General features: G+C 43.5%; 1 protein-coding gene across 1 annotated transcript in view; it reads right to left on the bottom strand.

Annotated features, from left to right (window-relative positions):
* Positions 1-208: 208 nt before the first annotated feature.
* LOC143415993 (protein NLRC3-like) overlaps positions 209-13,223 on the bottom strand; it is a 155,018-nt gene continuing 142,003 nt past the window's right edge. The window contains exons 5-12 of the mRNA XM_076881356.1: positions 10,987-11,103; positions 9,362-9,502; positions 9,005-9,106; positions 7,934-8,012; positions 7,586-7,772; positions 5,660-7,457; positions 4,993-5,166; positions 209-445 (exon numbers count right to left, since the gene is read on the bottom strand). Coding sequence (XP_076737471.1) covers positions 253-445; positions 4,993-5,166; positions 5,660-7,457; positions 7,586-7,772; positions 7,934-8,012; positions 9,005-9,106; positions 9,362-9,502; positions 10,987-11,103 — 2,791 coding nt within the window. The 3' untranslated portion in view covers positions 209-252. The remainder of the gene's footprint in view (positions 446-4,992; positions 5,167-5,659; positions 7,458-7,585; positions 7,773-7,933; positions 8,013-9,004; positions 9,107-9,361; positions 9,503-10,986; positions 11,104-13,223) is intronic.

Genomic DNA, 13,223 nt, shown 5'->3' with positions numbered 1-13,223 from the left:
TCCATTTCCAAATGTTAGCTGACACTTTATTAGGTACACTGGTATCTATATCAGGTACACCTGTGACCTAAATGTTCCTGCAAACAGACTCCTTGGAGACCCCTACATAAATATCCATGAACTATCCAGCTAGACTAGTGTGTCTGACCCTGAAAATATTCCTGCATGTGTGATTGTTCATGTATCATCTGCAGGAAACAAACAGGAAGTGAGTGAAGGACACAGGAAATGTTTCCAGCTCTTCCTCCTCTATCAGATTTTCTCTCCATACCTGAGAGTGTCCAGTCTCCAGCCTGGATCCTTCAGTCCAGCCGACAGCAGCTTCATTCCTGAGTCACCTGGATGATTGTAGCTCAGGTCCAGCTCTCTCAGATGGGAGGGGTTGGAGCTCAGAGCTGAGGCCAGAGAAGTACAGCCTTCCTCTGTGATCAGACATCCTGACAGACTGCAAACACACAAAACAACAATCTATCTGTCAACAGTTGTTTTCTCTTTGTCACAATAACATCTATCCATTTACATCCATTCAATGTAACTTTATTTATAAGTGACAATACCCAACAGACAACAACAGTCATCTGAAGCTGTTTAACAGTGTAAGGTGACCGCCTCCACTGTGAGCAGCACTTGGTGATGGTGGGAAGAAGAACTCCCTTTGACACAAAGATCCTCCCAGTGAAAACAGGCTCCAGGAGGAGCATCTACCATGACTGGTTGCAGGGTGAGGGGAAAGAGAAGAGATGAGCTCAGAGAGACAAGAACAAAACAGAGAGACAAAAGTTAAGGACATGCAGTAGTGACATATAAAAGCATCAGGAGTGAAAAGAGGGGAGAAGAAAGCAGAGCATCATGGGAAGTCCACCAACAGCCCGAGCCTATAGCAGCATAACTAAGGGATGGTTCAGGGTCACCTGATCCAGCTCGAACTATAAGCTTTATCAAAAAGGAAAGTTTGAAGCTGATCGTCAAAGTAGAGAGGGTGTCTGTCTCCTGAACTCAAACTGGGAGCTGCTGCCACACCCAGTCCAACATAGCCAGGCTTTCTTTGCTGCTTTGACAAAACCTCAAATCCCAGTCAGAGATGATGAGCATCATCACAGTGATGATCATTTCTCTGTAACCCAGGCTTTCTGCTTCAGGATCTGTGCACGCTCACAGAACAAGGAGACCTTTAAACATCATTTCACTAACTGGATGGACTGAGCTCAGCCTACAGATGAACTGGTGCCAGAGATCATAAAGAACATCAAACAGTCAAATTCAACACTTTTAATGGAAATATGAGATTAATGCTGCAGACAATCATGAAGCTGCTGAATTCATGAACATCAAGAATGCAGCGAGTGGTAAAATAAAGATTTGACCTCAGTGTGCTCAGTGTTCCTGTCTATTCCTAACATATTCCTAACATGATAGCTGCACTTTAGAGCTCTAAAACTGGAACTGACACATGTTTAAACTCTACATGTTACTCAGTACATTCAGTTCTGACACTCGCCCACAGTCCAACAAAGGAAACATGGAGATCACATCAGTTTGTCATCAAAGTCTAATTATTAGGGCAACTTAACCTGTTATTATCTCGTTAACTCATTAACTGATTAACGTCAGCAATTATTTTAATCACAGTTTTTAAAATCATGATTATTGTGAAAGTGCTCACTGGCTCTGAATATAACAGCCATGGGTCACAGGAGGGATGTTGATCAGTGCTGGCTTGAAATGGGCGTCATTATGGGTCTCAGCCAATGGGAGCATTGAGGGTGGGCCTAATACTACTGCAGCGCTCACATGACCCAGGACAGAAAGAAAGGGGCGGGGACAGAAACATGGAGACAGGTACAGATCTTTGACATGTTCATTTTAAACTGTTCCAGGAGGCAGTGTTGATACAACTAAAGTTATCTGTTGTTGAAGAAGTCGGTCTGAGGAACGTTCTTAGGATCAACAAATGACGGCATGTATGAGCCTCAAGACGCAGCATCACAAGAAGAACACATGAGCTGTAGAAAAAGGAGAGACTACGAAAGCCACGGCGTTACAACGTGAACATGCTTGATCAGAGTGTGATTGTGAACAGGAGGAAGACTCAGCTGAGAACAGTGTGGTGGATACAGAGCAGAGCCCACCATCAGTACAGAGGCCTGTCCATTAGAGTGCTGCTCCAACATGCAGCACATGTACTTGGCCACAGCTGCAACATCTGTACCTGTGAAAGCTTCTTCTCTGTTGCTGCTCATATTGTGCAGAAGAAGAGAGTTTCTTTATCATCAGAAAATGTCAATGAGCTTGTGAGTCTTAGCAGCTGGCTCGGTGCAGAGGAGGAAGAACATGTCAGTCAGAGGAAGATAAATGCAGTTCATGTTGTCAACTCAACCTGGACTGTTGAAAGAGTTTTTCTTTGTCTGGTTTCTGACTGAGATTCTCCAAAGGAAATCCAGCACAAACACACACTTCACACACTCAAAGTCCTGCACAGTAAATGAGCTGATGAGCGTTTGTGCTGCTGCCTGATAACAGAACAATAGTTCTGCTGCTTCCTGTTCTGCAAACACACATTTATAAATGTTCACTTGCTGTTGATCAAAGGTATGTTGGTGGCTCTGGACGCTGAGGGAACTTTGTAAAAAACTAGATCAAATGTTAACGTCCTGGCAGAGGCAAAGAACTTTGATTTGATATTTGATTAGATTCATGTTTCAGCTCAGACTGACAGAAATATTTGAACTGCTGCTGTGTTAAAGGGAACACTGCTGTTAGAAAGCACCTGATCTGTTTCTGCACACTGAATGTTGCACTTCTCATACTGCAGTACTATTAAAATAAGTACACAATGCACTACTTTTGAACTCATGATTGAATGTTGCTGTAACAAAGCCATTAATGTGATTCAAAGTGTTCATGGTTTCCCAGCACAACAAATGATTGCACAAGTGTGACTGATCCACTTTCTAATGTGTGTGTAGCCCACACTGTGTGTCACTGTGTCACAGGTGAGTCTGTGTGTCCAGGTTCTATGAGGACAACAGGATATAGTGACTGAGTCCAGCAGCTTAAAGTCTGACTCCATCCTCCATTTAAATAACTCACAGCAACAACTGAATAGCTTTGCCTTTGTGTAGCTGACACTTCATTTTAATGTCATTCTATTCTGGTTCATCTGGTCTCAGTTTCTATAAGCACACAGGTTTCATCAGGACTCTATGACCTCAGTGATCTTTGCTGGGCCTTAATGCTCTGAACAAAGCTGCACATCACAAGACTAAATAGAAATGAATCAGTCTTTCATTCTCACTGCTGTTTGACTTCAGCTCTCAATGTCCCACCATAACCCATGGAAAGAATTACTGTCCATCCAGGCTGCTGAACATGAAGCTGATGAAGGTGGAGTATTGTGAGGGCTGATGGAGATGATGATGAGAATCCAGGAGCAGTGGGTGGATGGCAGCATCAGCATGAAGGATCAGTGTGAGAACACATCATCATCCACAAAGGAAACCAGTCTGAGTGTCTGACGCTCTTGTTAGAAAGACGCAGTCCCAGCAGTTAGCTTGTCTGCTAGTTAGCTGAGAGCTAGCTCACTTGTACATTGAATACCAAACTGTGTAAACCAGGGGTGTCAAACATATGGCCCGTGGGCCAAATCCAGCCCTTGAGATAATTTCATATGTCAAATATTGATGAATTTTCAGGCTTGCTGATAATCAATGTGAGCACGGCTGAGATGTTATTCTGATGAGCAAACCATGTGGCCAAACACTTTCAGAGACAGACTGGGATCATACCATTATGTGAAAGAGGACGGAAATGTCCCATAGACAGCAAGGGTAGTGGTAGAGACCAGTACACAGAGAAATGGGAGCTGTACTGAAATGCAAGCGTGTCAGGAAAGAGTGAAAAGGCAAAATGAGCAGCATCTGGCTGTATTTCAGTGATATTGGAGACCACAAAGCTGAGTGCAACATTTATACAGGAGATATACAGGAGACGCTGAGAGTAGAACTGATAAAATTAGGAGCTGGCTAAAGTGAGACCCATTTTTATTTCCACCCATTTTCCATTGTGGAGGACAAAAGGTTTCAAACTGGTCCAGGTCTTAAACCTCACGTGTTCTTCCTAATAGCAGTAAATGGATAGAAATAAGGCTTTTATGAAAACACTGAATACAACTTGCTGCCTTTAAAAAGACTAAATGTACAGTTCAGTATTGAATACTACATAAAATAAACTATATATAAAGTGTGTCTGAATGGCAGAGATGCAGAACTATGTGCATGTAGCACAGAGCCACGGCTCAGTGTCTGAATGAGTCTCACAGACCTGAATGTGCTGTTGAAGCCATTTATAATTATAACGTAATTCTTTACTCGTTTGATCTGCTCCTTACCACAAGCCACCAGACGTAGAAGGTTTTGGACTTTTAACTATATTTTCTGAAGTTTTACAACTTTTCTTACTGTTAAAAACCTCGTTATGGCCATTCATGCTGTACAAAGTAATTAGACATGTGTGGTATCTACAGAAACGTCAGAATCTCAGCTAAAAGTTCACAAAACCATCTCAACAACCACCAAACAGCTGAAACAGCAGGTGAACAGATCACACAAAAAAGATGTAAACACAAATCCCCCTGATCATCTGTTTTTTAAACATGAAGCGTCGTTTTGGACGTTCATTTACTGCTGGTTCAGTGAATTTTGGTTGGACAGTGATGAAACCTGCAGCCTCAGAATCTGTGAGAAGTCTGCTTTCAGCACGCAACAGCATTGTTGTGTGCTGTGGATTCACCTCTGCAAACTCATCACTGTTTCACCATCATGTTTCTACTTAGACAACAACAAAGGAAGCAGTTCCCAGGAACTACTTCCTGTCTTGTTAACATAAGAGTACGTTGCCCTTCAAAGCACCTCCACTTCTCCTCTTATTAGAGGACTGCCTTATTATTAATCTGCTAATTCTGTCAGTTGATGAAAGAAAAATGCTTGATCTCACCTGAGAGTTTCCAGTGTACAGTGTGGACTCTTCAGTCCTTCAGACAGAAGCTTCACGCCTGAATCCTTCAGGTTATTGTTACTCAGGTCCAGCTGTCTCAGATTAGAGGTCTGAGAGCTGAGACCTGAGGCCAGAGCTTCACAGCTTCTCTCTGACAGGTCACAGTGACTCAGTCTGAAAAATAACAGATAAACAATTACAAAAATAAAACACTTATGTTGAAGCGTAATGAGATACTATTATATTTAGCAATATTTCATCTTGTTTTGTCAGGAAACTGAGCACTGATGCAGAGCAACATGTGGAGAGAATCAGAGGAGAAGAAGTGAAGAGAGAACAGCAGTAAAACAACACTGAATTGTTCAGTGTGCTTTTGATATCAACAAAATGTGTCAAACTTCTTTATTTTGTATTTGTTTTAGTAGAATTGATGATTATCACTTAGATAACAACCACAGGCCAGGTCTAAATTGCACTTTGGTGACAGTTACACCCAGAAATATTTCAGAAACGTGGACAATTTGTGCTCCATTGTATTCAGTATTGAACAAACTGAGTACCGATGACCACTTAATATTTTTGATATTTTATTTGAGTTGTTCCACCTGATCTGTGTTAACTAGAATAAACATTTAAAAGCTAAAGCTATGATCACATATGTACTTACAGAGCTTTGTTGGAGGCTTTGACCACTGGCAGCAGCCTCAGAAGAGCCTCCTCTGAAGCAGAGTATTTCTTCAGGTCAAACACATCCAGATCTTCTTCTGATGACAGTAAGATGAAGACCAGAGCTGACCACTGAGCAGGAGACAGTTCATCTGTGGAGAGACTTCCTGATCTCAGGGACTGTTGGATCTCCTCCACTAGAGAACGATCATTCAGTTCATTCAGACAGTGGAACAGATTGATGCTTTTCTCTGCAGACAGATTCTTACTGAGCTTCTTCTTGATGTACTGAACTGTTTTCTTATTGGTCAGTGAGCTACTTCCTGTCTGTGTCAGCAGACCTCGTAGGAGAGTCTGATTGGTCTGCAGGGAAAGACCCAGGAGGAAGCGGAGGAACAAGTCCAGGTGTCCATTTGGACTCTGTAAGGCCTTGTTCACAGCACTCTGGTAGAAGTGTTTCTTTGCAGATTCTCCTGTTTCAGACTTCTTGGATGTTGTTTGTTGTTGTTCCAGCAGATTGAGTCCAGAGTTGATGAAGGTCAGATGGACATGAAGAGCAGCCAGAAACTCCTGAACACTCAGATGGATGAAGCAGAACACCTTGTCCTGGTACAGTCCTCTCTCCTCTTTAAAGATCTGTGTGAACACTCCTGAGTACACTGAGGCTGCTCTGATATCGATGCCACACTCTGTCAGGTCTGATTCATAGAAGATCAGGTTTCCTTTCTGCAGCTGATCAAAAGCCAGTTTTCCCAGAGACTCCATCATCTTCCTGCTCTCTGGACTCCAGTGTGGATCTGTCTCAGCTCCTCCATCATACTTGACCTTCTTCACTTTGGCCTGAACCACCAGGAAGTGGATGTACATCTCAGTCAGGGTGTTGGGCAGCTGTCCTCCCTCTCTGGTTTCCAGCACATCCTCCAGAACTGTAGCAGTGATCCAGCAGAAGACTGGGATGTGACACATGATGTGGAGGCTTCGTGATGTCTTGATGTGGGAGATGATCCTGCTGGCCTGCTCCTCATCTCTGAATCTCTTCCTGAAGTACTCCTCCTTCTGTGGGTCAGTGAACCCTCTGACCTCTGTCACCATGCCAACACAGTCAGGAGGGATCTGATTGGCTGCTGCAGGTCGTGTGGCTATCCAGAGGCGAGCAGAGGGAAGCAGTTTCCCCCTGATGAGGTTTATCAGCAGCACATCCACTGAGGTGGACTTTCTAGGGTCAGTTAGGATTGTAGTTTTGTGGAAGTCCAGAGGAAGTCGACACTCATCCAGACCATCAAAGATGAACACAACCTGGAAGTCTTCAAAGCTGCAGATTCCTGCTTCTTTGGTTTCAGTAAAGAAGTGATGAACAAGTCCCACCAAGCTGAACTTTTCCTCTTTCAGCACATTCAGCTCTCTGAAAGTGAATGGAAATATGAACTGGATGTCCTGGTTGGCTTTGTCTTCAGCCCAGTCCAGGCTGTATTTCTGTGTTAAGACTGTTTTCCCAATGCCAGCCACTCCCTTTGTCAGCACTGTTCTGATTGGTTCATCTCTTCCAGGTGAGGCTTTAAAGATGTCTTCTTGTCTGATGGTTGTTTCTGGTCTGTCTGGTTTCCTGGATGTTGTTTCAATCTGTCTGACCTCATGTTCATCATTGACCTCTGCAGTCCCTCCCTCTGTGATGTAGAGCTCTGTGTAGATCTGATTCAGGAGGGTTGGGTTTCCTGCTTTAGCGATGCCCTCAAACACACACTGGAACTTCTTCTTCAGGGTGGATTTAAGTTTACGATGACAAACTGGAGCTTGAAGCTCTGAATGAGAAGAAAAATAAACACTCAATTCCAAAAGGAACTAATCTTTAAAACATGTTGCTCCATCTTCCATGTCTGGAAAATGTTCATTTATCCAGCAGCTTAAATCTTTAGATAAATCCTCTTACTGCTCTGCAGACGGTCAGCCAGCTCCTCCTGCTTCATTCTCCTCAGGAAGTCCACTGTGATCTTCACAAATGCCTTTCTGCTGCTGCTCCTCTGACTCTCTAAGCATTCTGGGTAATCTGGACTCAGAACCTTCTGGATCTTCTTCAGCTCGTTCTTCACAAAAGTGATGATGTTGTCCTCCAGCAGCTGGAACAGAATATTTATGAATGAGCCAATCAGACTGAAATCATGGAGCCAAACATCAGATCCATGTTGGACACACTGACGATCCACTGGTCTACAAAGAGCAGCATGGAGATGACTGTGAACAGAACAGATGTAACAGTAGTTGTTGTGCAAGTACAGACCATAAATATGGAGTCCAGCTGTGTTTGATGCTGCTGGGCAGACTGACCACTGGGAACCTCTGAGCTCTGCTGCTCCACTCTGTGGAGGAACCATGAAGGATTAGATCAACACAGGATAAAGATCCAGGAGTTTCTGCTCAAATAACTTCATCTGAATCAAGTCTGTCAAGTTTTAAACTCTCAGATTGTGAACATATCAGTAATTTTCAGTCTGTTTTCATGGACGTCCTTTCAGTGGTGATGTCAGGGATGATTTTGAAGAAGCTCATCAAACTGAACCATCAGCAGATCACTGCTCCAAAACCAGAACATGATCCGAGTCTCCCTCCACCACCAGAACACCAGCTTTACTAACGTGGTAGATCAGTGTAGTACAGATCAATAACTGATGAGTCATTTGATCAAAATCACTGAGTGCTTCACGTCTGACCCTCTGATGCTTCTGTAGACATTTTGCATATTTAATGAATGTCTGACAGTTTTACATTCATTCTATGAACACAGTGGAAATGTTGTGTTATAGTCTCCATGTTGTTTCCAGCATCATAAATTCTTAAGTTCAGAAAATTAGATTCTTTCTTCACAGCTGAAAAACAACAACATTTATTCTCTATTGAAATCTGCATCGTCCACTCCAAAGGTCACAATCTGAAGGTAACATCTGGTTTTGTTCCCTGTGGTTAACTCTGAGCATCAGTATGGTGGGATTTATCCACTACATCCACACCACTGTGGTTCAGTGTTGTCCTGATGGAGTAACAGCAGCCAGTATGATCCAGGCTTTAGCTGCTGGGTCTCTGTGTGACCTCTCAGACTGTTTAACAGATCAGACACAAAGAGAATCAGAGCAGCTCTGTTCTTTAAAGACAAACATGAACCCACTCAGGTCACACTTTCCCCACAGATATGAGCATCACTGTCCTCAAACAGCAAATGACCAAGTCGAACATTTGGATCTTTTCTCTTTCATTGTTTTCTTTTTAATGAATCTTTGTAACAATCTGAGGATGTTTCAGGTCATATTTATCCAGGAAACACAAACATGTAAAGGAGTCATCACAGCTCTCTGACCTCGTTGCTCCAGGTTCACCACTGAAGTTTGGATTGCTATCTTTGGACCGGTCACTCCTCACAGACGGACAGCTGGACCCTGCAGACTGTGACCTCTGACCTCTGCAGACACAAACATGATTGAAGCAGCTGTGATCACACAGACTGCAGATAATGCAGCTGTTTCCTGTCAGTAACATCCTCTTAGATTAGAGTTCAGCTTTTTACAGGAAAACTGGACAAAACTGATTTTTGTTACAAACTCATTTTCATTTCCTCTCAGCTCACAAACACAGTCAGACAATCAACCAGAGTCAACACTGATTATAATGTCAGTGCAGAATTATTTCTGTTACTCAGTGAGTTCAGCTCTCTGACCTCGTTGCTCCAGGTTCACCACTGAAGTGTGGATTTTCACCTTTGGACCGGTCACTCCTCACAGACGGACAGCTGGACCCTGCAGACTCTGCTCTGTCCTCCTCTTCCTCCATCATCATCTTCTTGTGGACTTCAGCCAGTCTGAGAGGTAAACCACAAACACTCAGTGAGTTCACATTAACAGGAGTAACTGAGTTACAGTCGCTGACCTCTGACCTGTCATGTGACCTAGAAACCAGGTCATATGATCCATATCAGAGATCACAGAAACCTGATCTCACCTGCTGGCTCTGACATTTAAGACCTTCCAACAACAAAACACAAAAAGGAAGAAACTGACAGAACATTAGCAACAGCAATGAGTCTGCTACAGTCAGCTCTCTGTAAACTGCGACCTCAGTTTGAATTAAAGCTCTTTTATGGTCACTCATACCATTTAGGATCACATGAAGTTCACACATGATATCTGTGACTGTCCTAGTTTAACATGTAACGTTCATGTTGATGCAGATCTCAGCTCCGAATCAGCTCTGCTGAATTATGTAAAGTTTCTCTGACATCAGGGATCAGACGCTTCCATGAACACACCTCCATGTTTCTGTTTCTCTGACACACTGAATTCAAACAGTCTGAGGAAACAAGGATGAACTTAGAGCTCCTTCAGGCTCTGACTCACTGACATTTGCGACGAGTGGAATAATACCATACAGCTGTTACAACTGCACACATTTTTAAATCTTGGTTTATAACAGCACACGCAGCCATCACACTTTTGAGGCAGATTTTCTCCATAAAAATCACACAAAATGCTCTGAAAAGTTCATTTTATATCTTTTTAACCAAGCTTGATTTTTTCAATCTGACCCATTAGATCACTGATTGGTCAGATCGGTCAGAGCTGCTCCGGCTCTGACCGATTAGAAGAAGAGATGTATTAGATGTATTAGAAGAAGAGATGTATTGTTGATTTGTCTGTTATTCTCAGTGTGTGATGAATTATAATGTTGCTGTTTGTTAGCCAGTGCTATCTATCTGTGTGTATGTGTGTACGCACACATACAGACACACATAAACTGGAAAAATTAGAATATCTTGCAAAAGTTCATTTATTTCACTAATTCAACTTAAAATAAGAAACTAATATATGATATCAACTCAGTACATATAAAGCAAGATATTTCAAGCCTTTATTTTTTACAATTTTATTTTTTATAATTTTTTATAGTTTTGATGATTATGGCTTACAGCTTATGAAGTTGATTAGTTCCAGCTGTTGTTAAACTGAATTTCTCTGAGGAACCAACTCGAGGGATTAATAAAGTTCTCTCTCTGTTTCCCCTCTTTAGCCTCGTTACAAACACGACAGCTAACAAGTGGATTTTACTGTTTTAGCTCAGCCAGCAAACAAAGCAGCACCACTTACTGTTGAAGAGACAGAGAGTGGAAGCTTTTAAATAAACTCATTGCTGCAGCAAAGAGCAGCACAACAGTGAGACAGATTTTTAGCTTCAGTGTTTTTATTCTCCACTAAGTCATCACTTCTGTCACTAATTAGCTAACAAAAAACTAATCTATGTCTATTAGCAACCAACCAACTCAAAGAGTTCATGTTGCTAACAGCTCACCTCTCTGCAGCAGACACAGGCTGGACTTTAAAATTAAAGGGCTCATCTTTAGACGCGTCACTCTGTAAGGACACACAGCTGGGTCCAGGTTCAGGTCCAGCAGGTCTCCCATGGATCCTGTCAGAGAAGAAAAATGTGTTTTGAGAATGAGCAGAAGGAAACTCCAAAGTAGTGTTTCACAGTGTAAGAACAGAGCGCCACCCAGGGGTCATTTACACTGTGCAGGACTATAGATGGTCCCACTGTGAGCAGCAGGAGTTTAAATGTTGGACATGTTTGATAGAAATAAGGAATAAAGGTTCAGTGACTTCCTTTGAGATGCAGTTTAGAGACCAGGAAACATCAAACAGTTCATTTAAATCAGATAAACTGACATCAAAGAGTTCATGTTGCTAACAGCTCACCTCTCTGCAGCAGACACAGAGCTGGGTGGAGGTCCAGGTGGGTTCCTGTGAATAATGATGGAACAGTGATGTGAGTGCTGAGCTGTGACATGGAGAAGAGTCATGGACAGTTAGAGATGGTCATCTCACCTCTGAGCTTTGGTCTGGCTCTCATGTTCCCCACACAGAGTGCTTTTAGAGGGAGGGACTCCCTCCTCTCTGTCCTCACACTGATCCATGCTGCTCAATTCACATCAGCTCACACACACTTTCTACCTGCAGAGGAAACACAAATCATTCATGTGCACATCAGCTGAGAGCTGCAGAGGTCGTGTCCAATGTGTTGGACTAACATCTGAGACGCAGCTTTCATCAGTTCACTACAAAAAGTGTCACAGAGCCGAGTTCAGCCTCCTGCAGCATCTGGACTCCCCAGGAACCTACGCCAGGATCCTGTTTGTGGACTTCAGCTCTGCCTTCAACACCATCCTTCCAGACCATCTCCAAGGCAAGCTTACCCAGATGAGTCTGCCTACAGGAGGGAGGTTGAACGTCTGGTGTCCTGGTGCAGCCACAACAACCTGGTGCTGAATGCCCAGAAGACAGTGGAGATTATTGTGGACTTCAGGAAGCACACAGCCCCACTCCCCCCCATCATCCTGACTGACACCCCCATCACCTCTGTGGACTCATTCCGTTTCCTGGGTACCACCATCACCCAGGACCTGAAGTGGGAGCCCACCATCACCTCCGTCATCAAGAAAGCCCAGCAGAGGATGTACTTCCTGAGGCAGCTGAAGAAATTCAACCTGCCAACACGGACGATGATGCAGTTCTACACTGCAATCATCGAGTCCATCCTCACCTCCTCCATCACCGTGTGGTACGCTGGAGCCACTATCAGGGACAAACAGAGACTGCAGCGTGTTGTGCGCTCTGCTGAGAAGGTGATTGGCTGCAGACTCCCATCTCTGCAGGACCTGTACACCTCCAGGACACTGCGGCGTGCAGCTCGGATCTCAGCTGACCCTTCTCACCCTGGACACAGTCTGTTTGACCTGCTCCCCTCAGGCAGGAGGCTCCGGTCCATTCGCACCAGAACCTCTCGCCATAAGAACAGTTTCTTCCCCTCTGCTGTTGGACACATGAACAATAAACGTACGACTGTTCCCACCACTAACACATGACCCTACGCTGTGTTCACTGCATCATTCCATGTTTGGCACTGATCACCACCTGCACTCATGTATATATCTGTCTACTTGGCACTTTTAATTCTTATTCTTATGTTTCTTTAAGCGTTGTCTGACAGAATGTTTTGCACTAAGCACCGCAGCAATTTCCTAATGTTGTAAACCTGCTCAACATTTGGCAATAAAACCCTTTCTGATTCCAAATCCTCCATTACTGTAGTTCTACAAAGCAGCAGGTCCAACATGGCTGAAGACAGCAGCTTTATGTCAGTAACAATGTCCAGGACCGAGCTGACTGCTTAAGTTGGCCCACACTGTGTGATCTTTGGACCATTTTGAGACCATTTTTCACTCATGTGACTGTTTTGGGGATCGGCCCGAGTTTGCCCTTCATCGTGTGTTGTGCATCGTGTAATACACATGGGGTAATGAGAAGCAATTAACACCTCAGGCTCCTGATCAGCAATCACAAGAAAATCAAATCTATTTGCATCAGGGTTGTATAGTGTGAGGCCCTGCATCGTGACCTACAAACTTCTAACCCCTGAGATTCAGTTATTTGAGCAGTTTGAGCACAAGCCGAATAAGGCGAGTGAAAAAATCACAGTGTATACCCAGCGAGACAGTTCATACTCTGACAGCTAGCAGCATTTAGTTCTCC

The sequence above is a fragment of the Maylandia zebra genome, unplaced genomic scaffold (assembly GCF_041146795.1).
Source record: "Maylandia zebra isolate NMK-2024a unplaced genomic scaffold, Mzebra_GT3a scaffold11, whole genome shotgun sequence".
Classification (NCBI taxonomy): Eukaryota; Metazoa; Chordata; class Actinopteri; order Cichliformes; family Cichlidae; genus Maylandia; species Maylandia zebra.
Note: the sequence above shows the minus strand (reverse complement) of the source record. Positions and strands in the feature narration are given on the sequence as shown.